The 27,224-nt window shown below is 50.0% G+C and overlaps 2 protein-coding genes across 2 annotated transcripts; both read right to left on the bottom strand.

The window, feature by feature from the left end:
• Nucleotides 1-16: 16 nt before the first annotated feature.
• On the bottom strand, nucleotides 17-1,764 carry TMEM121B (transmembrane protein 121B). Its single transcript, XM_054064978.1, is given in 4 exon segments — nucleotides 17-244; nucleotides 247-308; nucleotides 310-1,223; nucleotides 1,266-1,764. Coding segments are annotated over 4 exon segments (1,431 nt in total). The 5' UTR covers nucleotides 1,632-1,764; the 3' UTR covers nucleotides 17-155.
• A 7,508-nt stretch (nucleotides 1,765-9,272) lies between these two features.
• Nucleotides 9,273-18,664, bottom strand: HDHD5 (haloacid dehalogenase like hydrolase domain containing 5). The gene is made up of 8 exons (XM_054056033.1): nucleotides 18,515-18,664; nucleotides 18,224-18,424; nucleotides 17,351-17,463; nucleotides 16,061-16,154; nucleotides 15,546-15,579; nucleotides 14,983-15,157; nucleotides 14,476-14,664; nucleotides 9,273-13,879 (listed from the first exon to the last, which is right to left on the bottom strand). The coding sequence occupies exons 1-8, from the start codon at nucleotides 18,605-18,607 to the stop codon at nucleotides 13,510-13,512; spliced, it is 1,269 nt and encodes a 422-aa protein (XP_053912008.1). The 5' UTR covers nucleotides 18,608-18,664; the 3' UTR covers nucleotides 9,273-13,509.
• Between the last annotated feature and the right edge of the window lie 8,560 nt (nucleotides 18,665-27,224).

Here is a 27,224-nt window from a genome sequence, read left to right as displayed (position 1 = left end):
GTAGGCTCCTGAAGGGTTTCTCCAGGGGAAAAGGAGGAGGAGGAGAAGAGCCCGAGTCCCCTTCTTCCCCTGCTCGGCCACGGCGGCGCGGGAACCTGAGCAGCAACGCGGAGCCACCGCCGGGAGCGGAGCCGCAGGCGGCGGGGAGGGGACCCTCAGCCCTGGGCGGTGACCGCCAAGGCGTTCACGTACCCGTGGGGACCCACGTCGACATCGGAGAGCCCATGCGCCAGCGGGGCGGCGGCGGCGGGGGCGGCGGCGGTGGGTCCGTACTTGGCGGGCGGCGGGGTGGCGGGGCGGAGGAGGCAGCAGGTCTCCAGCGCCTCCATCCCTCGGCAAGCCAGGAAGAAGAGGTTCTTGAGCATGAAGAGGGAGAGCGGCTGCTGGTAGCGCAGGAGCAGGAGGCAGCGCAGAGCCAGGAGCGGGGCGTCCAGCAGCCCCGCGGGCAGCAGCAGGTGCAGGGCGAGGCGGGCGGCGCCGGGCGGGCGGGCGGCGCTCAGCTCGTAAAGCCACAGCACCGGCGAGGCCAGGCAGAGGAAATAGACGGCGATGAGGAGGTAGCGCAGCGGGGCGGGCAGCGGCGCCGGCCGCCCGGGCTGCAGCACCAGCTCCAGCAGGGAGAAGCTGTCGAGCAGGTCGAGGCAGGTGGCGAGGAAGGCGGCGGCGGCGCGGTGCTGCGGCGGGGGCTGCGGCGGCAGGAGCAGCTGCCCGCAGCCCTCGGTGCCGATGGCTCGCAGCAGGCAGTACAGCAGCGGGGCGGAGAGCGCCAGGGTGACGCGGAAGCCGGTGGTGCCCAGCGGCAGGCGCAGCTCGATCAGCTCCAGGATGGACGTGCCCAGGATCAGCGCCGCCTTGGGCGTGAAGGCGATGGAGTAGATGAGCCAGGCGAGGTGCGCGTAGGCGAAGTCGCCGCCGCGGGTCGGGGCGCCGGCCGCTCGTCCCCCTGCCCCGCGGCCGCCGGGGGGGCCGTGCAGCAGCAGCGGGTGCGGCGGCGGCGGCCCGGGGGGCGGCGGAGGCCTCTCGCGGCGGCGGGCCCGGCTGTTGCGGCAGAAGAAGATGCCCCATCCCGCCGCCAGCACCAGGTCGGTGGCGATCCAGCTGCACCAGTACAGGTCGGTGACGGCGATGAGGTAGAGGTCCAGCAGCGCGCCCTGCCCCAGCAGCAGCACCAAGGACAGCGCCTGGAAGCCCCAGCGCCGCCCGCCCGCCGCCCCGCCGGGTCCCAGCGCCGCCGCCGCCGCGCCGCCCGCCGCCCCGCCGCCCGCTGCCGCCGCCCCGTACAGCTCAGCCGCCGTCATGCTGCGGCCCGGGCTCCCTTCTCCGCTGCTGTGGCTGCTGCTGCTGCTGCTGCTGGGGAGCGGCGAGGCGGCGGCGGGCGGCGGGGCGGCGGGCGGCGGCACCAAGGGCTTGCTGATGCTGATGCTGTCCTCCTCCTCTTCCTCCTCCTCCTCCTCCTCGGTGCTGCTGCGGCGGCCCGAGCTGGACGCCGAGCCCCGCCGGCTGCCGCCGCTGCTGGAGCCCCCCGGGAAGAGGGGCTGCCGGTCTGCTGCGTGCGGCGGCGGCGGCGGCGGCGGCTGGAAGGAGCCCGAGGAGGAGGAGACCGAGCGCTGGTTGGAGGCAGCGCGGTGCATGGTCCTCCCCGGCCCTCCGAGCTCGGGACCGACGGCCGAGCCGCGGCCCCCGGACCGCCCCCGGACCGCCCCGGCACCGGCAGCGGCGGGGAGAGCCCGAGAGGCGGGGGCGGTGCCGAGCGGCGGCAGCTGCGGGAACCGGGGCGGGCGGCGCCGCTGGCGGCGGGGGGTGGGGAGGAGGGGGCGGGGAGGGGAGAGCGAGGGGGGAAGGAGCCCCCTCCTCTGGCACAGGGACACAGCGCGAGGACCCTGGGCTGCTGCCTCCCCTCCGCAGACCCCCGTGAATGGAGCGCACCCCCCGCCCGGGAGAGGCACAGCCCCGCGCAGGCTGAGGGGAGCGGCTGAGACCTTATCGGTGTCGACAAAAACCTGAAAGGAGGTTGCAGAGAGGCAGATGTTGGTCTCTTCTCCCAAGGGACGGGCGAAAGGGCGAGAGGGAATGGCCTCAAGCTGCACCAGAGGGGGTTCAGATTGGACATCAGGGAAAATTTCTTCACCAACAGGGTTATCAGGCACTGGAGGCGGCTGCCCGGGGAGGTGGCGAGTCGCCATCCCTGCGGGTGTTTAGAAGCCGGGTAGATTAGTGCTTAGGGGTATGATTCAGTAGAGAATAGGTACGGTTGGGCTCGATGGTCTCAAAGGTCTTTTCCAACCTAGTGATTCTATGATTCCACTATTCAATCTCCTCCTGATGTCTCTAGGCTGATCAAGACAAAGGCCAGTGGCCCAGGGCAGGGCCCGCAGTGGGGCTTTCACAAGGAGAAATCAGAAATTCCTTGTGGCTGTTCCTCTGTGACACTGGACATTCGGCTGCCTGCACTTTTGGTTTGTTGTAATTGTACAGGAAAGCAGTGGCCTTTACCCTGCAGGTTTTCTGAGCTGAGTCAAGCCACATACTGAGGGCTCTGCCTGGCTTGCTGTGATGCGACAGTGGCTTTAAATTTGGTGTGAGTAGCCCTAAGGTTCCTGCTTCTACTGAAAGCATCAGTCAGGGCCTTTATTCACCTGCTAAGAATGGCCTCAAATTCAGCCTTCCTGCCTGGATCTGTGAGTGCTAATGACTTATACCATCGTATTTCAAAGTGGCTTGATGCTTGGCATCCCCCATCCTACGTTCCTGCCTGTGCATACGGATGATGAGCCAGGTGTTGCCTGTCAATGATGCGAAGCATGCAGAATAAGCCATACCCACAAATGGCTGTATTAACTACTCTTCGTGATAAAGATCCAAAATAGCTTGAATTTTAAGGGTGTTGCTAATCAACACATGGGGTTGAGTGAAACCCAGATACTTAGTGCTGGGAAAGGACATCCATGACAGCAGTGACAGCTGTCTGATAGGTTGGTGCAGGCTCCCTGAGGAGCCCTGCTGCAGTGAATGTCACTGGCTGCTCTTGACAACAAGGAGAAATCAGTCTGGGGTACCAGGAGAATTCATGGTTCTGAAACAAAGGAAAAATTGAGAAGGGGAAAAGAAGAACTTGAGGCGTGTTAACACAGAGATTTCTTTAGACACGTAGCGATAATTAGGAGGAAAATCGGGAAAGAAGAAGAATCAGCAAAAGCATTACTATCAATGGAGACTGGAGCGAGGGTGCACGGATAAGTTTTCTAAAAGCATGGTCAAAACAAAGGGGAAAAAAATAGGTAACTGGAGGCCATGCAACACAATGTGGTTCCTTGGACAGTGCAGTCCTGAAGTGATACAGTCTATAAATCATAATAGAGACGTGTAGGGTTTCCTATGGTCTTCCACGCTGGTTGCCATCCTGCTTTAAAGTCCATGCTGCTGCACCGCTGCTGTCATTACCTGCATGGCTGGGTCACAGCTAGGATGGGGGACACGTATTTTCTGCTACACTCATGTTGTGTTTTCAATGCTTGGATACACTTGCCAAGATTCAACCTTGCATCAGCACTACTTCATTGCCTTCCTCTAACTCACCTTGTCATGGTATGCAGCATCAGATGAGACTGAACAGGCGTGCACTCTCTTGCTGACTAAGGGCCTTTCTTCCTAATTCCGCATTTCAATTAGCAAATAAAAATCTTTCATTTTAAGAAAGTCAGTAATTCAAGAAGAAACTTCAGCGTTCAAAAGAACAGTCCATCCTGGAGGGTGACGAATGGGCTGGTGTATCATAGCCTGGTGCCAGGATGGAGGATACCCCACGGCAAAACAGGCACGGCACCTATGCGGGTGCTCATGGAGGGACCAGAATGCATCAGGCGTCACTAGGCTTGTAACTGTGACGGGCATCACTGGTATTCACAAGTTTAAGATCAGGTGAACCCAAAGAAGGCCGTTGCCATTTATTTTCCAGTAAGAGACTGCATGGCAGCCTGACTGGGGACCTCTCACAGCAGGTTCCCAACACCTTTGTGCAGTGCTGCCAACATTTACTATGGGAAGCTCACGAGCCTCTGCCGAGGCACTTGATCGAGGCATCACAGCTCCAGCATCCGCTCTGCCATACAGAGCCACAGGGCTGCCCTTCCCCAGAGGATGGTCCTCACAATCCACACTCCATTTCAACACCTTGGAGGTGCTGCCACGTGGGTACCTCTGCAGTGATGCAGGGGATACTCTTCACTCTACATTGTTGGAGTGTGGTGCTGGCCCATAGCCACCCAGCTTGGGAAAAGAGTGAGCTTTTGCTTGAAAGAAGCAATGCAGCACCGCTCTCAGCTGAGCAGCTTAGTCTGAGTCATTCAAGATGCAAGAAGACAGAGAGCAGCGAGCTGCCTCTCCTTTCCTTGCCACATACAGTCCCATCATGTTTGCTTTGCTCTCCAGCCTCTCAAGGTATGTGGACTTCGTGAGAGATGCCACCATGTTTTGCCAGCACGACTTTCTCTCTTTGACAGACTTGCCTGACAAAGAAGAACAACTCATGGCCAAACAATTGCTTTGACCCCCTGTTTTGTATAACCCCACCAACACCTTGCTTAGGGCTCTGTTGGATGATCTTTGTTATACAGGGAGTGTGAGGCTTGAGGCCTTGGCCAAAGAGGATGTTTGTTGTCTGAGCTGCTGTTTCAGGTTCAAGAAGGGCCCAACGCTACTCTTCAGCTGGTGTCAGGAGTTAAGTGGTTCAGAACAACCCAGCAGTGAGGGTTTGTGAACAACACTGGTGGCTGTGTCTCCCGATTTTGTTTCCAGAGAAAGGCTGGGTTAGATGGCAGTGTGTGTGTGAGACCAAGGGTAGAGGGTAAAAACACATTCTTACATACCACATCCTGGTCTTTATCTACAGTGAGTGCACCCACCTGACTCTTCTCAGCATAAGTCATGCATGTGGCATGATTAATGTGTGGTCAGTCCTGAGGTTTAGCTGATCGGGTTTGCTTCTACCAAATTCAGCTGTTCCACTGCAAGAAATGCTTTCACTTCTGCAAGAGGACATGGAGAGAAAACCAACCATCAATTTAGGCCTCTCAGGGCTACAGCCCACACACAGAGAGGGTTGTTTCTGCCCTACCTGGACAGCAGACAGTGATGGCTTTACCTTGTTGGGTCTCATACTCCAGGTTTCCTGGGCAATGTGCACCCCGGGCATTGCAGGCTGGACACACTCACTTAGCTGCCCTGGCAGCCTGCCCACAGGCACTTGTGTCTCCTCTGCTTTCAGTACAGAGGCTCGTTTCACAAAGCAATCCCTGATTTCAGTACACGATAGGGGATGATGTGATTGAGAGCTGCCCTGCAGAGAAGGACCTGGGGGCGCTGGTTGATGAGAAGCTCGACATGAGCCAGCAATGTGCGTTCACAGCCCAGAAGGCCAAACGTGTCCTGGGCTGCATCAAAAGAAGCGTGGCCAGCAGGGCGAGGGAGGTGATTCTGCCCTTCTATTCCTCTCCTGTGAGACCCCACCTGGAGTATTGTGTCCAGTTCTGGAATCCTCAACATAAGAACGATATGGAGCTGTTGGAACGGGTCCAGAGGAGGGCTACAAAGATGATCAGAGGATTGGAGCACCTCCTATACAAGGACAGGCTGAGAGAATTGGAGTTGTTCAGCCTGGAGAAGAGAAGGCTCTGAGGAGATCTTATAGCGACCTTCCAGTACCTGGAGGAGCTGCAGGAAAGCTGGGGAGGGACTGTTCACAAAAACTTGTAGTGATAGGATGAGGGACAATGGCTATAAACTGGAGAGGGGAAGATACAGATTAGATATAAGGAAGAATTTCTTCACCATGAGAGTGGTAAGGCACTGGCACAGGTTGCCCAGGGAAGTTGTGGCTGCCCTGGAGGTGTTCAAGGCCAGGTTGGATGAGGCCTTGGGCAGCCTGGTCTAGTGGGAGGTGTCCCTGCCCATGGCAGGGGGGTTGGAACTGGATGATCTTCAAGGTCCCTTCCAACCCAAACTATTCTATGATTCTATGATTTCACAAAGGTTTGGGTGTGTTTCTTGCCAGACTGGTGCTTGTCCCTTCTGCTGAGGTAAGTGCAATTGGATGGGGTTCTCTGGGCTTTGGAAGGGATGGGCTGTCACCCACAGCTGGTCTGCCCACTTGGGGAAGTGGGTTCTGATGTGCTAGCCAGGTGCTGTGGAAGCTCAGCTCACAGGAATGGGGCGAGCGAAGCACCTGGGAAGGGGCTGGGTGCTAAGCAGGCCTGCCTGGGTTAGCGCATGCTTGGTGATGGGGCTTGCATCTCTTGTACCCTGCGAAACACAGTCCTGCTGGGCAGGGGTTGCGTGAGCAGGGCGAGAGGAGCCTTATGGAGATGGTTCTCTGGAGACTGAAGGATCCTTGCTGGGAATGGGGCGCTTGCAGCTACGAGGTAAGGAGAGCTATGAACAGGGATATGGGCACTGGAAAAGGGGTAGGAGCTCAAGGGCTTCCTTGGGTTGAGCATGGGCTCCAGCAGGGCAAACACTACTCAAACAAAAAGGTGAGATTAAGAAAAGAGCTTATTTCTGTGGAAGAAAACAGAAATTGTGCCTGTATCTTAAAATGAGAGCGAGGAGAGAAATGTCTTCTACTTGAGAAAGCACTGAAGAGCTTTTTGTAGCGTACTGTAGGATGAGATATGACAAGCTGATGCTTCCTGTGTGATCTAGTTATTTAATGCAGTGTGCGGTCTCTGGAAGTGTTAGTGCTTAACCATTACTGTTAAAACATTAAAAGGCTAAACTATAAATAGCTTCTACTCTTCAGCAGCTCCAAAGCCATTTCTGGCTTCTTTATGTATTTATGTGTATGCATAGATGTCTGTGTGTATATGGATATTTAAAGGCAAGCAGCAGACAACAGAGTTTTGCCAAACAGTCATGCAGAATATCTAAAATGCTTCTCTTTCTAGTTTACACTACTAGTGGAAACAAGTAGTGTGCCCTCAAAAATACCCGTGTTGGGGAAAAACAAAACTTTCTTGATGGCAGAACTCAGGAAACAAAATAATGATTCAATTTCTTGGGGGAAGGAGAGAAAAAAAAATAAAACAGAGAGGCAAATATATGCCTGAAAGAAAGACCAGAAACTAAATCTCTAATTATACCCTGCAGTAAGCTCTCAGAAACTGGCAGCAGTGGGAGGGAAGAAGGCAAAGCAGAGCTCGGTGACTTTGAGCATAATCTGCTCTAACCATACTTAAAATGCTTTTTGTGTGGGAAAGGAAGCTTCTGGGATTCTCTGACACATGCTTTGTACTGCGTTTATCTAATCCATATGAATGATCAGGGTTGCTGGTACTGGCAAGCGTAGAAGGGTTTCACCTGGCCAGCACCAAAATTGAAAGACACCTCAGTTTGTCCAGTTCTGAACGCTGAGCCTTTGTTACTAAACTGTTGATCCAGTAGTATGGTTTGGGGAATATAGATATTCTTCAAAAGGGTATGAAAGTGTAACTATCTATTGCTTGTAATTACAGTTCAATTCAGAGAGCTTTCGATACTGGTATAAAATGCAAAGAGATGTTTTTCATGCTTGTAACATGTTAGAGGCTTGGAAAGTGAGGAGGATTTGGGGGTTGCTCTTACTGTTTTGGACTTAGTCTTAGCACACGGCATGTATTGGAACTGATCTTGAGGAGGAAGTAAAAGTTCTTAGTCGCTGAATTGACTGAAAGGGAAAAGCAGGTTTATTATAGTGAATTACAGAAAAGTGCTTTCTTGATTGGACAGTTTGGTTCCTAGAGAACATGCAGCCTAGGTTAACACCAGCTGCCTTGTTGGTGTGGGGTTGTTTGATGTTCCTAGAGAACACCAGGCTGCCTTGCTGGTGTGGGGTTTTAAACTGTTGCAGATCCATAAATGTCTTTAAGTGCATAATTTTCATCAAATTGACTGTCTGGCTGGAAAAATCCATAAAAACTAGTGCTTTTATAGTTGAGGTTAGGTAGATGTGGTAAAGAAGGGTTTGGATATGCTCCCTGAAGGGCTACGGTTTGTACCAGGGTGAGCAGGTAACTGCTTGGCTTGTGTTCAAGGCCCACCAGAATCCATTTCTCTAGTAGGCATTTCCCAATGCATCCACCTGGGAGCGAACTGCAACTTGAACAGGGCTCTCAGTCCTGCTTGTTCACCTTGTTCCTTCTACAGTGTTTCATGATGCCAATATTTAACTCTGCTTCTTGCATTAGTTAAGGATTTCTGTGGGACTCTAGCTTCCATCCGAGGCTGTCTCCTACAAGGGGCATCTTCACCCTAGCCTGCCCTTTTCTTTTGATGATAGTGTAGTGATTAAAAGCATTCAAGAGGTTCTGGGTTTGATCTCTTTCTGACTAACTAAACCTTCATCTGCCCTGCCTTGGGCAAGTGCTCCAGCTCCCAGAGTACTGGATAAAAGGAGAAGACTGGTTAATGCTTTTTATATTATTTATTAGAGGTCGGGGACATAGGTCATTTCTCCAAGATGTAGAATACAACTCAATTGCTCTCTCTGCTGATAATGAGAATCCTTATCCAGTCCCTCAAAAACTGCTTTTACTGCATTATCGATTGTTCCTTTCAATGTTAAGTTCTTGGGGCTCTGAAACGTGCTTGTTTTGCTGTCTAGTGTGCCTCCTGTGATCTGTGAACTTTGTAGATGGAATACCTGGTGGAATATCTTATAAGAAAAACACAAGTGAATTGGCTGTTTCTAGATCATTAAAGCTGATTGTTTTCACCTAGTAGGACTTTTAAATTTCCATTTACTGAAACCCGTCAAAGCTTTTGGCTTTAATCTGGAAGTTTACCAGTTAGTATATGTCTCCCTAACTCCACTCCCCTTTTTTAAAGGCACTAGGGCACGGCTCTTGTGAAACAAGTTGGCTTTCTTTTATGATCACTATGGGTTTAACATAAAGCTTCTTGTGGTAAGGATACCTTTTTATAATGGAAAAGGCTTGTTCTTCATCTGCAATAGCAGATTAAGTTGGTGGCATCTAGCTTGTGGCTTCTCCACCATTACAAACAACTGCTTAGGTCAGGTCACAACTAAAAGCCCATTCTGAAAGCATCTCCAATACAGGTGGCATCTCAAAACTAGTCCTGACTGTGAACAGTTAGGACATCACAGCTTGTGATGTGTCTTTTTATTTCCCCCTACAGAGTAGGAACGGTCAAAGTTGCACTCATCTCACCTGACTGTGGCAAACACAGAGCTTACAAGGGATTACAGTTTGGCTCAGTCAAAAGAATTGCTCAAGGGGTATCTTTCAGGGTCGTTCCCTCAAGAAAATCTAAGAATGGCTTGATGAACAGAACAAAAGAACAGAATTTGTCCTGATAATCTTCTAGGTCAACGATGGGAAAGAGACTGGGGTAATACCCATGAAAAACACACATAGCAGGTTACAATTTATTTCAAAGAAAACATCTTTTATTATTTTACAAGTGTGCTAAATCAAAGGAGCAAGTCTGGAACTAGGTTGAAATTAATACAAAATCTAAAGTAATCACAGCTTTTGATTTCTCTGTAACCACTCTGCTACAGTGCACAATATAATCTGAACCATTACCTATTTATTTGACGGGAAAAGGATACACTGGGATTAAGATTGGAAGAAAATGGATAGTAGTGTTATATGACTCCCTGAATGGCAGGCTAGGAGTTGCATGTGTCCTGTGGAATTAAAGGAATTGAGTTCTCTGGCCACCGTGTTATGACATAAAAGCTCTCTGCTTCAGATCCAAAAGAAGGTCTACCCCTCCTCTGCATCCTCATTGCTAGTCTCAGTTGCCTCACCTCACTGCATACTCCCTTTCAGCTCGACTAAAACCCGTCCATCTGTGGAAGATGGAGTTTTTATGATCAAGTCTTCACCATGTTTGTTGTACAGGGCAGTGCACCATATAAATATTAAGTTATTGGATCAGCAAGTGAAGTTCCCTCTCCTGCTTGGTCCCATAATCTGCACAGAAGTATGCTTGCTCCATATGAGAGAAATATGGCTTCAGAAATACCACTTCGGTGCAACATGTGAGACAGAAAAAGTTTCATTCCAGCCATGCTTGAAGCTAATTCCAGGAAGCTGCAATTCCAAGGAAAAAGGATCTCACTGAAATCTAGCAATAGCAGATTTCCATAAAAAAACTGCAGATAAGCTAGAAGCCTGCACAGCACTCTAGCACAAAACTTGTGGAACGGAGGAGACCTGACAAGCACTTTCTTCTGCAGAAATCTTCTGCAATCAAGTCATTATGCAAGAGCAGGCAGAGAACCCAGATTTCCTACTCTATTGACTGTGTCCATGCAATTCCTAGGCAGTGATCTGGACAAAGTGCAGTGCTTCAAGTTGGTGAGCAGGGGAAGAGGGGAAAGGTCTCGGTGTTGCTCAGACCAAGGACAGCCAATCGCACTAAGCAGTGTACAGACCAATAAGCAGAGCCTTCTATGCAACCTCACTTGCTAAGAACTGGGGAAAGGGCACGGGGTTCTTCCAAAATCTTTCCCCTCTCTTCTGCCCAATGTCAACTCAGAAGTGAAGCATTTAAATTCTTTATTGCTGAAGCTCCTCCTATTCATTTTTAAGACTTCCAGAACACTGTTTCAACACCACTAACACGGTAAAGAAAAATACAGACCTAAAAGCAGACTTGGAATCTGAAGCAGATTCACATCACTCAACTCACCTCCACTGCTATTCCAAAGATGGAAATGCCTGGCTCACTCCCTGTGTAAATGGAAACCTCTTCCTTTCTTGAAGGAAGTGCTACCTCCTTTCTCTGGCTGAAGGAGGTAACTACCTCATTTCTGGCTGAGATGTGCCATGCACATTAGAAAGTGCTTGTGATTTCTCAAGATTCTTCTGCAGACTCCTTCCACAAAGCTACCACCATCACTGGGGGGCCAACAGGACATTTGGGACAGCTGATTCAGCAGTGCTGCACCCCTCAGGCAACACCGGTTCAGCAGCACCTTGGTTTTGACTAACTGGCACCACAATCTCAACAAGTAACAAGAAAGAGCTCTGCCAAAGGTTACTGCACCCAGATGGACAGATCTTAGTATTTCTGCAGATAAGTACCCGCCAAACTGAAGGCGTTATTGCCAGCAACCAGCTCTCTGAGGTCTATTTAATCACAGCCTAGAAGACCATTCCAAATTAATCCTATGGAAGTTATTACCCAAGTTAGCAAATATTGCAAGGAAAGGGAGCATCGCTTTTTCTGCACTGTATATGACCTCTGAAAAGTGAGGCTAAGGGACACTGGAGCTAGCTTATGAATAAATGGGGTTTGGGTCTCTGGTTTCAGGCCTTGCACACTGGGCCCACAACATAATTGTGACTGCAGAGATGGTCTGGAAGCTAAAAGAGCTTTTCTGTGTTATATGCAAAGTCCTTCCCCTGTAATTATCCTTCGGGAACAGGAGACAAGTTCTTATCTGGTGTAGGTAGAAGAAATGGTAATTTCTCTTTCTCTCCAGTGGAAGGCAAATAATTCAAATCTAAGATTGTGTTCCTCTCATTACAGCTGCTTTTAGAAGCAGCCAAGTGCTTCTTGTTTTTATAAGACAAAGGAGGAGAATCCCAGCTAGTGCTAAGAGAGGAAGAGTCTGCTTCGCACTGTGGATTTAACAGGAGGGAAATTCATCCATGGAGGTATTTTTCTGCTCCTACTCAGAAAATAAGGTATAGAAAAAGAAGCCAAAGAGAAGGACCTCTTTGCCAGGGTCACTGACAGAACCCTTCAGACACAGATCCTGGCATAATAAAAGAGCCTGCTCTGCAGTGTGACCTTCCTAGGAAGATACATCAGTAGTGAAAGGATGGAAAGCTGCTGAAGCAAAATGTCAGTGCACATGGATGCTGAGATTTTAATTAACAACCCGAAGTTCTGCGCAGAACATCTTGTTTGTACCCTGCGTATGGAGCTGCTTGGTAAAGCAGGAAGGAAAAAAGAGGAGGCAGAGCAGACCTATTTCTGATCTCTCAGTGTGATGTGAGCTGAGCATAACTAGGAACACTAACTCTGTTGTGCTGGCTCCAACAGCTTTCCATCACATATGCAGGCTGACTTATGCTTCTAAAATTACAGTGCTCCTCTGGAATTAAGACACTTATCCTGAGCTAATCTTTTACATGGAGTTCCTCGAGCAATGCTTGCTTAACTTCTTTGGACTGTCTAAAGAGACACGAGGCTTGATCTTTCTCTTCAGAGCCCAAGCTAGAAAAACAGAAGCAACGGAAACTGCATGTCATTAGGGATATGAAAATATTCCTGGGCAGGCAACTCCCAGCTGCTAATTCATGTATCGGGGACTACCTGCAGGCTAAAGGAAGAGGAGTAAACGGGGATCAGACCAGATGAGATATCCCTGAGTTGAAAACCACAGGAGGAAGAGAGGCAAAGAAATAAAGAACTGAAAACCAGATACATTTGTACTCCTAAAGATAAGAATTGGGGACCTTGGGCTTAGGTACCATCCTGGCTTGATGATTTAATCTTTCAATCCTTGCATACAAGGAAGGAGCAAAAGTGGTTTGTGACTCTTTCTGGTTGGCCTTTGCTCCAAAGAGGGGCCACTCTTTGGAAGCTGTGCCAGCTGGGGCAGGTAGATGTCCCTTGCAACATTTGGGGTCAGGATGCATGCCAAAACAGCCTCTTGCTGCAATACTGAGTTCTGAGCAGACAAGTCTAGAAATTCAGACTCTGTGGTGGCTTCCTCTGCTATTGAGCGCAGGCTGCTGGCTCCCTAGTGAGATGCAAAAAGGCAGAAGTGTTCACAGAATGCTAAATAGGTGGGAGAGGGAATAATATAACTTTCCCTTTGGCCCTGCAGCAAGTTGCTCTGGCTACTGCAGCTTCCTTTGAGGGGCCCTGCCTCTTCGTAGTTGCCAGAGAATTGCAAAATGGGACTTTGTTTCAGATACACAGTGAGGCAGTGGCAAATCCCCAAGCAAATAAAATTTGTTAAAGTCCACAGGCACTTATTCTTCATAAGGAGAATGTTAAGTCTTAAAGCCTTCCCTTGGCAGCATTACCACAACACAGCTTCATGTCACAGATTGGACTAATAGTACGTTGTACAAATGGCACATTGGCCGACAGCAGCTCCTTGCACAGGAAAGTTTCATTGCGAACACATCATGAGGGAGGAAGGTGGGCTTGCCTGATCTTCACGGACAAACGGTGGAAAAGAAAGAACTTTAATGGCTGAAGAAAGCTGAGATGGCTGGGACAAGCCTTCTCCTTATACCCTGTTTCCGTTATGGCTCAGTTATTGATGGCAGCAATGTACGTTCACAGTTGAAAGCCTGCTGGCAGCTGTCAGGATTGCAGATGAGTAGCAATAAAAGCAAAGGGCCTTTAGTGGTGAGAGAGGGAGTTGTCTTTCATGCTGGCTAGATTAGAATATTACCCCAGGTGTCTCCCCATTCTGCCCCTCTTCCCTTTCCAGTACATAAAATCCCTAATGGTAGATCTTTAGGCGCATCTGTGTTAACCCTAGCTCCAGTTCTCCTTCTTGAAAGCAAGTTTCACAGCATCATTCACATCCTGCACTATGTAAGATGCCTCCACCAGGCAAGGGTCAAAGCAGAAGTCCCGATGACCATGGAACACTGTCTCCATTGTGCACTTCTCTGTGTTACTGGGAACATCTGCATTGTGGCGGTAGACCCCAGTGCAGACCAGAATCGACTCGCAGCTCTCCACTGAATTGTTGCAGTCCTCTCTCAGCTTGAGGTGATGCTCAGTTTGGGGACTGGTTGCCTGTGGGCTCCTCTTCACTCCAGCCTGGACTTGGTTCTGGTGAGCTGACTTGAGGTAGTTGTTGTAGAGGTTTGCCCCATAGACATCGGACATGGGGTTATCCCTGGATAAGGTCACAGTGTGAAACAGAAATGAGAAACTAGCCCATGCATCAACTTCTGTCTCTGGTAGACTGGGATCAACGCAGCACTAAGCAAGGAACTGGGCATGAGGCATTTGCTATGTCAATAGAACCACCCAGACTGAGCCAGTGAGTCCACCCACTGGTGCGTCCTGTTCAGCTGTGGTGAAGGCCACACGCTTCACAAACATCCTTCAATGAGGAAAAGATGAGTCCAAAGCACCCGTAGTGTTTTCAGCCATTACTGTAATGCATTCCCTACGAATCCAAAGTGTTTAACCTAACTGGGCTAATGGTTCTACACCTGAGCCTCTTACCTGTCCTTTAATCCAGTCATGTTGCATGCACGTAACAGCTTTGCTAGGCTGACAGGGCCCTTCAAATTATTAAAAGTGAAAGGTGCAAAAAGCTAGCAAACCTCTGTCCGAGGATGCGAGCCTGCAGGGACAACATGAGGGGTTTGGAATTAATTTTAGAAATACCCATTTAAAAAAAAAAAAAAAAAAAAACCACAAACCACTCAAGACAAGTCCTAAGGAGCTCCCTAAGGAAACCAACAGGAAAAAGCATTCTCTTACCCAACTGCATAGAGGCGTCGTATGGGAGACTTCCAGCCCTGTTTCTCTGCCTGCTGCTTTATCAAGTATTCGGCATAGCGGTAGGTGACTGTGCTGGGTTTGCCAATCAAGGCCTCGTACTTCAGCTCACGGCCTGTCACTTTCTTGTAGATGTTCTCCAAGCAGAGAAGGAAAGTGCCATGGCCAAACCTGCTCCAGAAAGGAGGTCATCAGTATCCTCACTCACACCACTGAAGTAGAAAAACACTCCTCAGTGAGGAGAACCATCTGCTGTGGTCAGGATACTGCCTAGTTTGGACACGGTATCCACCCACACGCAACTCCATATGCAGTGGTCTGGCTTTTGTTTCTTTAAAGTTTTAGGTTTTGTTTCTCGTGCAGTTTTCATATGTCTGCTGCTAATTATGCCATACAGCCAAACTCTAGTGCTAAAAAATGTAGCAAGAAAAGATCATCTGCAGGAGAGATGTATGAAATAGGCTGAAACAAATACCATAAGTGTTTCACCTGGGCATCTTGGCTTCAGCCATCCACAGGAGATCCATGTTGCAGGCAAGGATGGGTAGATGCGGGTATGGTATATCCTGCAGCTCCGCCCCAGGGTTCCCATTGCTCAAGAGTACATCAATTATAAGTTGCAGGCTTGTCTCCCACCTCACTGGCTCACCAAACAGAATCACCCCTGGAAGATTTCAAGAGAGGTTTGGAAACACAGCATCCCAACTACAGGACCCACTAGCAAAAGCACCCCTCTTCTGGGATACCCAGGCTTATTCAGCCACTGCTGGAACACAGCTGGTGCCAGGGCTCCAGTCTGCCTACCACTGCACACCATGCACCGCTGCTTCTGGATGCTAGAGCATGGCACAGAGAAAATGTGGGTTTGCTCTTATCAAGTCTCTGCTTCATTCTGCATGAGGGCAGTGAAGCTGCCTCTTGACTGTATCATCTAAATAAGCTGCCTGTGGATAGCGATGAGCCGACAGCACGTCATTTGCTGCAGTCCCAGCTGGCTTGGCTTGCTGTTATTTCTGCTTGCTGTTCATATGTAAACAAAGGCTACTGCTTACCTTCTATAGTGGGAAAGCCAGTGGTCGGAGGAGGCTGCCAGAAAAAAAAATGAAGGCTGGGTAAGTAACGCAAAACCTAATGTCATCTCCAAAACAAAACTAAAAATGCTTCCTTTGAACCTGCCAAGGCAGTCCCATAAAGAGGCAGGACAAGGCCACCTGGAACCTTGAAGAAAGATTTCCTCCACACACCACCACCCCCCTCCCAGATTGGATTTCACGGATCTTGCATTCCTATCTCAGAGCTGGAGATGTCAGCCAAACCATCTTACGACTCATTACAAGGGATAGCAACGAAAGAAAAGCATTGCTTGAGAAAGGAGAGGCTCCTGCCCTAACTGCAGGAGCCAACGGTAGAAAGAGCAGAGATGCTGGCTGCTTAGTCCCAGGCTCTTGCTAAAGAAAGCCACTAGCAGCCAACTGCTCTGTGTCTTTGCAGCTTCTCCCTCCCACACTATACGCTGTAAGCACCACCACACAAGACCACTTGTTCTACTGATGCATCAGGAAATTACCAGCTCTTTCGGCCTCCGGCTCTGATCCACCATGTCTAGCAGGGGATATGCCTTCCTCAGTGCCTCTATGGTGATCACATGCTTGAACCCCAGGCTATTTCAGACCATCAAGGAAAGCTGTGGAGACTTGGGGTTTTTAAGTGATTTTTCTTAAAGTAACTTGCAGAGCATATACAGGATTGGCAGGGGGGTTGGAACTATATGATCTTTAAGGTCCCTTCCAACCCAAACTATTTTATGATTCTAAGTCCTAGAACAGTTATTTAACCTGGTAATGCATAACCTCACAGCTTTCAGTCAAACTCTGTGCTGCGCTTCAACCTACAGGTGGCCCTAAAGGTTACAAAAAAAACCAGATTGAGGTAATTTAGCGTGTAATCAGCAATCCTTGGAACTAGGCAGAGCAAAACAGAATGGATGTGCTCTGGGAGACCTTTAAGGCCCGGGTTCTCCTAATGGTTCAGCAGGCAGCTGGCCAGGCTTCTCAGTTATAAGCAGAATCAGTCAGCCCTGAGCAGCTCAGCTGGTGAAAAGAAAATGCTGTGTGCTGATAAAAGTACGCAAGTAACAGATGAGCTGCATCTTCCTGCAAGAATGCCTTGCTCCTGACTCACATCACCAGCCTTGGGGAAACCTAGAGATGGGCCAAAGTTTTCTACCGAACGAAGTTAACTACAAGGTGTGACTCTGCGTGTACAGGCAGAGATGTCGCAAACTCTGCAGGCAGTTCTTACCTCTTTGCAGACGTGGGATATGTCAGACCTGCTATGCCCTTGCCTCAGCCAGGCAACACGCATGTAGATTGTAATTTAGACCACACTGCTGCACTAGGACACCCTGACTATATTTGAGTTCCTACAATGGCTGCCGTATTCCCAGGAAAACCTTAGCTGTGGGAGAGTTTGGAGTGATTTCTAATGCACTTTGCCATGAAAAAATGGGAGGAGCAGAATCTTATCTCAAAAGTGAAAGAGGCCCCGGGAGTCCTCGTGGTGACATCCTATCAACAGGAACAGCAATCACAGGAGCGGTAATCAGAGCGAGAAGCCAAACACAGAACAAGGACAGCCTGGAGATGACCAAGATGGAGATCAACAGTCAGTGCCTGCATTTAAGCCTCTCCGTGTGCTTCTCCATAAGATGAGACCAGTGACCTTTCTGTCCCCTTGCACTTCTACAAGCTAATGGAGCAAGTGCCAGAGGTACGGGCAGGGCAGAAGCAGCAGCTTTTATCTGGGAAGCTGCAGTGGGACATGCAGGGCACCACGGGGCACGCGCAGCAAAGGATACTTCTGGGCATTCTCCTCCACAGGCCCTTGCCCAGCCACGAGCATGCACTTCTCATGGAACTGGCTGAAGAGCTGCAGGGGGCTGTGGGACAGGATCACCTGCTCCGGTGACACCTGCAAGAGAGAGGAGAGGCTGACAGGGTGGTATTCACAATGAAGATTTTCTCCCTGCGGTTGGGTCACATCACATCCACTCCCTGTGTTCCCACCTGCCTCCCTCCATCCCTTTGGGCTGAGGCAGGGCTGGTCACTCAGTGTTGCTGCCACCTCCAGCCCTTCACCCCTCCCAAGGAAGTGGTGGGCTCCCTCCTCTTCTTCTGATACTGAAAATGCTGGCAAATAAACTCTCTAAGATTCACTTTGGAGTTTTAGAAAGCAAACATCCTTTATCAGGTCTGGGCACCACGAAGAGCGATCTCCATCAACCGCGTGCAACAAGACAAGAGCTGCGACAGGACGTGTGTCCCACTGACAAGCACGGGGATAAATCCTCCCAGTCAGCTTATGCCCATTCTGTTACTTTCCAAGGATTATTTTAATGTTATTATGAACTTTGCAATAGCCAAAACTCTTGCTGATTTGCAGTTTTTGGAGCCAGCTCTGCCTGACCTTGAGATAGGGAGGGAACTCCGAGCAGAGGTGATCCCACAGCAGACACCCCTGTGCAGCACAGATCACACTGCACGTAAGGCGTGATCGTCTCCAAAGAACGAACAGTGCCTGGGAAAACACTGTCTGAAAGCAAACACGCTGTCAGAGGGACATTCTGCCTGACTTTCAAAGAAAAATCTCCAAGCAAAGCCACTCCAGCACCGCCCGGTCCTCGCCCCCGTCCCCTTCCCACGCCGGGACACCCGATGGGGGGCGGCGTTACCTGCATCCCCAGCGCCCGGGAGATCTCCTGGGCCTTGGCCGCCCTCAGGCAGTTCCCGGCGTTGGTGAGGAACACGACGGGGACTCGAAGCCTCCCGCTGGTGTCCGCCAGCCTCTGGAACGCCCTGCGAGCGGCGGGCAGCGCCTGGCTGCCCCGCACCAGCACCCCGTCCACGTCCAGCAGGAACCCGAACGCCGGCGGCTGCGAAAACACCGGGAGAGAGCACAATCGCACGCTGTCCCGAGCCGTTTTTCTCTCCTTTTCCCACCCCCGGTCCCTCCCGCGGCTCACCCTGGCCCCCGCGCAGCCCCGGCGGGCGGGCAGGGAGCGCAGCAGCCCCCGCGGGGCGCGCCCGCAGCAGCCGCGCAGCGCCAGACCCGCCATGCGCCGCGCCGGGACTACGCGTCCCAGCGGGCAGCGCGGCGCCCGCCCCGCCCGGAGCGGGAACGGCTTGGGCTCGAGCCGGAGCCTTCAGCCCAGGCTGCGCGTGCCTGTGGGAGGCACGGGGAGGGTCCGTCCGGCGGCGTGTTCTGTGGGACAAGGGTGTGCGGGGCTTGGCGCGGGCTGTGCGATGGGAAGGGGAAGGGGAAGGGGAAGGGGAAGGAGAAAAAGGGGGGAGAAGGGGAAGAAAAGGGGAGAAAAAAGGGGGAAAGGCAGGGGCAAAGGGAAAAAGGGGAACGGGAAGAAAAGAGGGAAAAGAAAGGGGAAAAGGGGGAAGAAAAGGAGAAAAAGGGGAAGAAAAGAGTGAAGAAAAGGAGAAAGAGGAAGGAAAGGAGAAAAAGGGGAAAAGAAGGAAAAGGGAAAAAGGGGGGAAGGGAAAAGGGGGAAAAGAAAGGGGAAGAAGGGGAAGAAAAGGAGGAGGAAAAGAAGGGGAAAGGAAGGAGAAAGAATCTGATGAAAAGAAAGAGGAAAGGAAGGGGGAGGAAAAGGAGGGGAAGGGGGAAGGGAAGGGAAGGGAAGGGAAGGGAAGGGAAGGGAAGGGAAGGGAAGGGAAGGGAAGGGAAGGGAAGGGAAGGGAAGGGAAGGGAAGGGAAGGGAAGGGAAGGGAAGGGAAGGGAAGGGAAGGGCTGGGCTCCCACATATATTGTAGGTCTCTTGACCCTGCATGCACATTAACGTATAATCATATAATAGTTTGGGTTGGAAGGGACCTTAAAGATTATCCAGTTCCAACCTCCTGCTGTGGGCAGGGACACCTCCACTAGATCAGGCTGCTCAAGGCCCCATTCCAACCTGGCCTTGAACACCTCCTGGAACGGGGCATCCACAACTTCCCTGGGCAACCTGTGCCAATGTCTCATCACCCTCATCATGAAGAAATTCCTCACATCTAGTCCAAATCTGCCCCTCTCCCATTTATAGCCATTCCCCCTCATCCTATCGCTGCAAGCATTTTTACAAAGTCCCTCCCCAGGTCTCTTGTAGGCCCCCTTCAGGCTGCTATAAGGTCTCCTCACTCAGAGTCCTCTCTTCTCCAGGCTGATGGGGCCTTGGGCAGCCTGATCTTGTGGGACATGTCCCTGCCCATCACAGGGGGAGTAGAACTAGATGGTCTTTAAAGTCTCTTCCAAACCAAACTATTCTATGATTCTATGGTGACTCAACCACCTCCCTGGGCAGTCTCTTCCGGTGCATGATAACCGTTTCAGTGAAGAAATTTTTCCTAATATCCAATCTGAACCTCCCCTGGTGCAACTTGAGGCCATAAATGAGCACATGTGTCATCTTCTCTAATCACCTCTGTTTGTAGTCTTTCCGTATCTCAAGGTCAGGCAGAGCTGGCTCCAATAGCTCCATATTAGCAAGAGTTTTGACTGTTGTGAAGTTCATAATAACATAAAAATTCCTCCTTGGAAAATAATAGAATATGCATAAGATTTCTTGGAAAATATATCCATATGCAGTTAAGTGGGACATACATTCTGTCCCCAGCTCTTGTCTTGCCCAGGCCTGATAAAGGGTGCTTGCTTTCCAAAATGAGTCTTGGAGAATTTATTTGCCTGCATTTTCATTATCAACTCTCCAGGGATGAATTGTCCTGTCTACTTTACAGCAAAAGGCATGGGCTTGGAGTTTGGGGAGAGAAGCTGGAGACAGCAAGTGGTTGAAAAAGCAGGTGTTGGGAACAGCACAGAGGCTGGCAGGGCTTGGCACAGTGCAGGAAAAGAGAATGCACTAGGGAAACAGCCCTGCGATGGAAAAGGTGTGCAAAATCACTAATAAGAAGAGATTTGAGCAGCAGGGGAGTGAGAGGCTTAGACACTTCCAAATCAATTACACCAGGCCTGGCAGGGGTTTATCTCACCCTCCCAAAGTCATGGAACAAGGCACACAAACCTGTTTCCACTCTCATAGTGGAAGGCTGTCAGTTTCGTGAATGAAGCTGCCCCAGTTTCACACAGTCCAGTCCTTATGGAAAGACATCTCCAAGGATATAGCCTGGTTTCAGTCTAAGGTTGTTACAACTAGCCTTGCTCGCAGGGTGCATGCCAAGTACCTTCCCTGCAACTTCTCACCTTTGCTGTCTTTCCTCAGCCTTTTCTACACAAACTCGAGTCTTCTAGTCTTTTTGCTGCAGATCATAAAGTTTTCTAAAACTCTGGTCATTTTCTGCTCTCTGACAAACTATGTCCCAGTGCCTACCTTTTTCCTGTGGCGTGGGACAGAAATCCTGATGCTGAACTCAGCTGAGGCCCTCCCAGACCTGAGGAAAGCAAAAGGTTCACTTCATGTCCATGGAGACAAAACAATGTTTGTTTGCTTTCTGGCTAGGCTTAAGATCTCCTGACTCCCCTGTTACGGCAGGTTTAACACATACGATTTTAGGCATCAGTTACACAAACAGTGTAATTGTTTTGGTTTATGCTTCAATTGCCATGAACACTAGCATTAATTCAATTTTGACCCGCTTTAACACTCACAGCCCTTTCTACAGAGCTATTAAAGCAGTGGCAATGCAGGGTTATACATTTGTGCAGATGGTTATTCCTCCTTAAGTGCCTTTGCCTTAACTGAATTACCTACCATTTATTTTATATAATTTTCTCAGCTTGCCAGGATCATGGTAATTTCTCTGAAGGAGCAATGGAGAGGCGGTTTCTAACCTCTGCAGGTGAGGTGGTGTGTTCATTAACACTGTTGGAATGCAGATCCTCTTGCTCTGGCAAAATTTATGCTTGTCTTGGAGACAATACTGAAAGTATTCAGCTCCAGCAGGCCCTGCAGAACCAGGCTTCAAATCTTCTTCCACTAGCGCAAGGGAGCCAGTTACAGGTATGTTGATGTACACCTTCTCAACTACTCCCACACCCACCTACAAACCAGGGATCTCCCATCCAGAGACCTTGTTTCTCTGGGGTGCCGATGAAAAATACTGTCAGAGAAAGAGGCAAAGTCTCCAGCATTTCTCAGCTATCCACTAAGGCAGTTGCTCCTGGCAGAGAAAAAAATTTGATTGATTTACTGTGATTCGTGCTTAAGTATTGACTAACAGTTGGATTTATGGCTCTTTAATGATACAACCACTTGCAAGCTAGACGGGTTGTTTTGGTCACTGATCTCAGCACCTCTAGTCATTGAAATCAGCCTGCCCCAACTGTGTTGCAGGGGCCCATGAGTCACAGAATGGTCCCGGTTGGAAGGGGCCTTTGGAGATCATCCAGTTTAACGCCCCTGCTAAAGCAGATTCACCTGCAGCAGGTTGCACAGAAATGCGTTTAGGCAGGTTTGGGATATCTCCAGAGAAGGAGCCTCCAGCACCTCTCTGGGCAGCCTGTTCCAGTGCTCTGTCACCTTCACAGTAGAGAAGCTATTCCTCATGTTCAGGTGGAACTTCTTGTGCTCCAGTCTGTGCCTGTTGCCCCTAGTCCTGTCGCTGGGCACCGTTGAGAGGTGTCTGGCCCCACCCTCCTGGCAGCTGCCTTTTAGATACTAATAAGCATCTATAAGATCCTCTTTCAGTCTTCTCCAACAGCCCCAGGTGTCTCCGCTTTTCTTCATAGGAGAGATGCTCCAGTCTCCTCATCATAGAATCACATAATGGTTTAGGCTGGAAGGGACCTTAAACATCATCTAGCTCCAACCTCCCTGCAGTGGGCAGGAAATCTCCACAGCCACCCACTGGACCCTCTCCAGTCTCCTCGAGTCCCTTCTTTTTAACTTTTCCTATTCCTGAGACTTATGAAATAGCTCTGAGAGCTCTGAGAGCCAGTTCCCCACAACAGAGAGGACTTCATTGCAAGAATGTTTAGCATGCCTACATAGTTTGGAGGTGGAGGGAGTGCTGTTTGTGCGCTCCACCTGACCTGCACAGCCAAAGCTGCTTCGCTGTTATGCCAGAGCTGAGAGAAAGCAGGGCAGAGATTAACATCCCGCGCCCTCCCTCTCATCTCCGTGGACACGATGGGGGATTTTTTCCCGTCCCGTTTTGTTCTCGCCTTAGCGGCGCCTCCCCTCGAGTCCGGCAGGGGTCCCCGCTGCTCCACGGCGCCGGCACTGACGGCTTGAGGCTCACCTGGATCACCTTGAATGAAAATATCCGATCAAGCCCTAATTGTGACAAATTACATTAGTCTGTAGTCTTGCAACTTGCAACTTAATCCGGGCTGCTCTTAGGCTATGGAAACCAGGTGAGGATAAAGAGATCCCTTCCACACACAGAGGTGTGTGTAGAAGACCTAATCTTCCCTACTGGCTCCATCCCACTCTGCCTCCCTAGCCTGACAATGAGCATGCTTTCATTCCCAAAGCACTTATGTACTGTCATCTACTACTGCCTAAGGCTTTTGACAGATTAAGCAGGCTAGTCCCACTGCATGTTCAGCGGTAGCTGAAAGTCCTGAGGAGAAATAACACCTGGCCTGCGATACAGGAAAATGTTAAAATGAGGTGCAAGAAAGAAGACCATGTTGGGATTGTGTCTCATTGCCCCACTATTTCCCATTCCTAAAGAGAAGGTTCACTGGACCTTCACATAGAATCATAGAATAGTTTGAGTCGGAAAGGACCAAGACAGCGGGGTTGGACCTAGATGATCTTTAAGGAAAGGACACATCCCACTCTATCAGGCTGCCCAAAGCTCCATCCAACCTGGCCTTGAACACCATGCTTCTCTCTAGTTCACACACGAGGTTACTGGTGTACTGGAGGCTGGGTTGGTGGAGACAGTGGTGTTACCAGGCACAGTATCCACTGCAGAAGAGGTGTCCCCAAATCATGTGTGTGCCCCAGTGAACGTTCCCAGCAGGCTGGCAGAGCTGCTGTGTTTATTTTTACAGGGAAGGCTGTCCAACAGGCTGAAGTGCTTATTTTTAAACCAACACGGAGGGCGTTTGCCAGCGGTCGGGCACAGGCTGAGCCTGGCTTGTGGAGAAAGACAGTCGCATGGCTGCCCAGCACCCCACCCTGCGGCGCCTGCTATAGCTGTGGAACCTCCGTCCTGCCAGCACCAGCAGGCAGGCTTTAGCCTGTCACCCCTGAGCTAAATGCCTGGTCATGTAATTTTCCCTTCAAGAGTTGAGACTTTCTCTGTGACTCTACTAGGTGCTTCACATTTTGCATATTATACCTGGATGAGCCTTACAATTTCTTCTGCAGGCACATCTGGCAACAGCCATATCCCCTAATATCCCTAGAGATGGTCAGCCACAGGAGACTCCCCCTTCTCCTATCTACACTGTACTTACATGTTCTCCCCACCCCCTTTCATAGCTGCCTTTAAAGACAAACAAAACAGGCAGTTGCCCACAGCTCTCTCCCGTGGGTTCCTATGTAAACTTTGCAGCTCTGTTTTCCCTGGACTCATAGCCCTGTCATCACACCCCCCCTTCCTGACCTTCTAACATCCCCCTTGAAAGCAGCCATACCTTCCATCTCTTTTCTTTACCGCAGAGACTCTAATGAATGGCCTGAACGAGCCCTGCCCCCTCCGTTTATCTCTTCTCTTTCTCTGCTGCAGCCTGCTTATGGAATGATGGACAAGCTAAAGATTGAGAAAATACAGTAAAATGCCTTTCTTATCCTGTAATGACTAAAAAGGGGGACACAGCCTGATAAAAATGACAAGCCAGAAGAACTGAGAGCCAGACCCTTCACCTGCCTGTCCCTCAGTGGACAGAAAGCACTTGATAGACTTGCCATGATTGCAATTGCTGCAGGCCTGGAAAGAAAGGAATTAAGTACTGAGCCAATTAACATTACAAGTTTCTGGTGAAAGAAATGTCCTTCCACTGCTTGTGAAGAGACTGATTCAGAAACTTACAGGAGAAAAACCTGAAGCAGGTGAAACGTTGGAACCTAGTGGGAAAACATCTATAGCCCTGTGTTTTATGGCCAGAGAGTTTTGCTTAGCATCTGACATCTGTGTAGTGCCACTGCAGTGATGGAGGCTCACATGACATAGAGATCGACCTGCTCACTTGGGCCTATCCCTATTTGCAACCAGCTACTTTACTTCTCATTTTTTATTGCCATGATTTTTGACAGCAACTAATGGTGCTGGATCAGCCATTTCCGGACAGTGAGCGACCAGGAGGCAAACATTTCATTTGCTAAAGCACCTCGAAGTTGATTTGAGCTGCTCTGCCGCAAAACACTAATAGACCTGTGACAATGTGTGCTGTGAACAAAGCCCTACGAGCCTCCCACTTAGACAGATTCAACCTGAAGAGGCCACAGATTGATAGGGGAGATAACACGCATAAGGTTGATGTATTTCTATGGCTGCTTCAAGTAAGCAGCACTAAGAAATGCAGATTTTCTGCTCTGCTTTCTTGCTCCTGCGCCCAGATGGAAGCTGAAGTGGGGTACTTTCTGGACCTTTGGGTCTGCCCTGCTTAGCCTCCTGCCACCTTTATGCCTCCAGCCCTAGTTGTCCAAATACAACTTCCACCTCAGGTCTTCAGGTTCTCTAGGTGGTAGGAGAGAGAGCACAAGCAAATCATGTCCATTGGGTGGTCTCTGTATGAAAATGTAGCCTAGAACTGGATGCAACTTAGGGGGTTGGTTTGGTGAAGAGGGGGCCTGGGGGACCTGTGTCATGTCTCTGCCAGGTTGCTGGGGCTTGACTCCACAGCAGTTACCCTCCTGCATCAAATAGCCTTTTTGCACCATACTGTGAAGACGTTTCAAATCCCCTCATAATTGTACTCCAGACTGAGTGAAGGAAAACATGCCCCCGCCACTGCACATCTCAGATTAACACCTCACATGAAACACAGGTATCCCCGGTTCTTTTTAACAGGAAAAAAAAGATACTAAAACCCCCATACTGGAAACAGGTTTAAAGATTTAAATATACACTATGTTCTGAAAGAGATGGGCAAGGAAGAGTTATATGTGATGCATTTTGCACAAGAAATGTGAGCAGGGAGCCAGAGTACTGAGGGTAATGCAACAGACTGGCAGCAAACCCCTGAAAATGCTAATAGCTGAGTTTTAGTGAAGCCCCGTAGCCAAATTTATATATCTTATTGCACTGTTTTTTCTTAACTGCTGCAGTCCAGCCTAAATCCCTCCTTTTTTGCACACCTAGAGTTAGGAAGGTGGGGATGCAGTCTGAGTTTCTCAGTTTCCACCTTTCCACTAAGCTAGTCACAAATGCAAACAGACCCCCGTAGGGTCACGTGTCACCTTCCTGAAAGCTTCATCCAGGATGATCTGAAGATCATGCAGATCCCTACAAATTTAAATTACCAGCCATTTCTGCACTGTAATTCCAAACAGCATAACTCACTGGTGGCTCCAGACACTGGGACCCATCACATCATGATTCTCAGTGCAAAGAAGGTAAATGACCAAGTGCACAACAGGCTTTTCCTAGGAAGGCGAGAACAAACTGGACACAACAGGTAATCTAGTCCCAGTAAGTGTTTGGCAAACAGAGATGTAGGTAACGAGGAGGGAGGACTACCTGTAACCAAAAGGCAATCAGTTATTCAAGCCCTCAAGAGACTATGTGCAGAAAGAGCTGAAACCTTTCCACTGTGGCAGAAAAGGAAGGGACATGGGCCAACCTGTGCTGAGAAACTCAGCTGCCCACACACTGGCTCTATAATGATTATCTTCACCTTGGCAGCTAAAAGGCTTACTTAAGAGAGAATCAATTCATAGCAAATAAAAGATCTTCCTCCATCCATATATAGCAAAGCTGAAAGATTAGGGGGCTCAGAGGGACTGGGTTTTTGGTCAGTGGTTAGCAGCCATTCCACATGTTTGCAGCCATTTTCCTCAGCAGCATTACCAACAAGGCATTTTCCAAAACAGCACTTATAATCTAAAGACAACCAAAGCCTACCTTAGGGACTTTAAACTGAGCTCTGTATGCAACACCCATAGAGAAGGAAGAAAGGAGTCTCTACTCTGGCTCCTCCTCCAGTATAAAGCTTCTCCCAGGACCAAACCTGCATCAAGGGCCTCTCACCACAAGAAGGATGTTGACTCTGGAGCGTGTCCAGAGAAGAGCAACAAAGCTGGTGAGGGGGCTGGAGAACAAGTCTCATGAGGAGTGGCTGAGACAGCTTGGGTTGTTTAGCCTGGAGAAAAGGAGGCTGATGGGAGACCTTCTTGCTCTCTACAACTACCTGAAAGGAGGTTGTGGGCAGGAGGGAGCTGGCCTCTTCTCCCAAGTGACAGGGGACAGGACAAGGGGGAATGGCCTGAAGCTCCGCCAGGGGACGTTCAGACTGGACATCAGGAAAAAAATTTTCATGGAAGGGGTCATTGGGCACTGGAACAGGCTGCCCAGGGAGGTGGTCGAGTCGCCTTCCCTGGAGGTGTTTAAGGGGCAGGTGGATGGAGCGCTGAGGTGCATGGTTTAGGGAGTGTCAGGAATGGTTGGACTCAATGATACAGTGGGTCCCTTCCACCCTAGTGATTCTATGATTCTATCAAGGCCCAGGAAAAGCAAAGAGCAGCTGCTGGTGCTTCAGATGAACGCGTTGTGTGTGTGGGCACAGAGAGCTGGAGTGGAGGCAGCTATGGCTGAAATGGACTAGGATGTGAG

The sequence above is a fragment of the Cuculus canorus genome, chromosome 1, assembly GCF_017976375.1.
Source record: "Cuculus canorus isolate bCucCan1 chromosome 1, bCucCan1.pri, whole genome shotgun sequence".
Taxonomy (NCBI): Eukaryota; Metazoa; Chordata; class Aves; order Cuculiformes; family Cuculidae; genus Cuculus; species Cuculus canorus.
This window is presented reverse-complemented; position numbering and strand designations above follow the sequence as displayed.

Bases quoted from the DNA above. Each gene is read 5' to 3' on its own strand.
- HDHD5 (XM_054056033.1), bottom strand. From the start codon at position 18,607: ATGGCGGGTCTGGCGCTGCGCGGCTGCTGCGGGCGCGCCCCGCGGGGG. The intron at 15,158-15,545 runs GTAAGCAGTAGC...GAAATCTTCCAG, and splicing joins TGGCTTTCCCACTATAGAAG to GGGTGATTCTGTTTGGTGAG. The intron at 14,665-14,982 runs GTGAAACACTTA...TTTCTGGAGCAG, and splicing joins GCTGAAGCCAAGATGCCCAG to GTTTGGCCATGGCACTTTCC.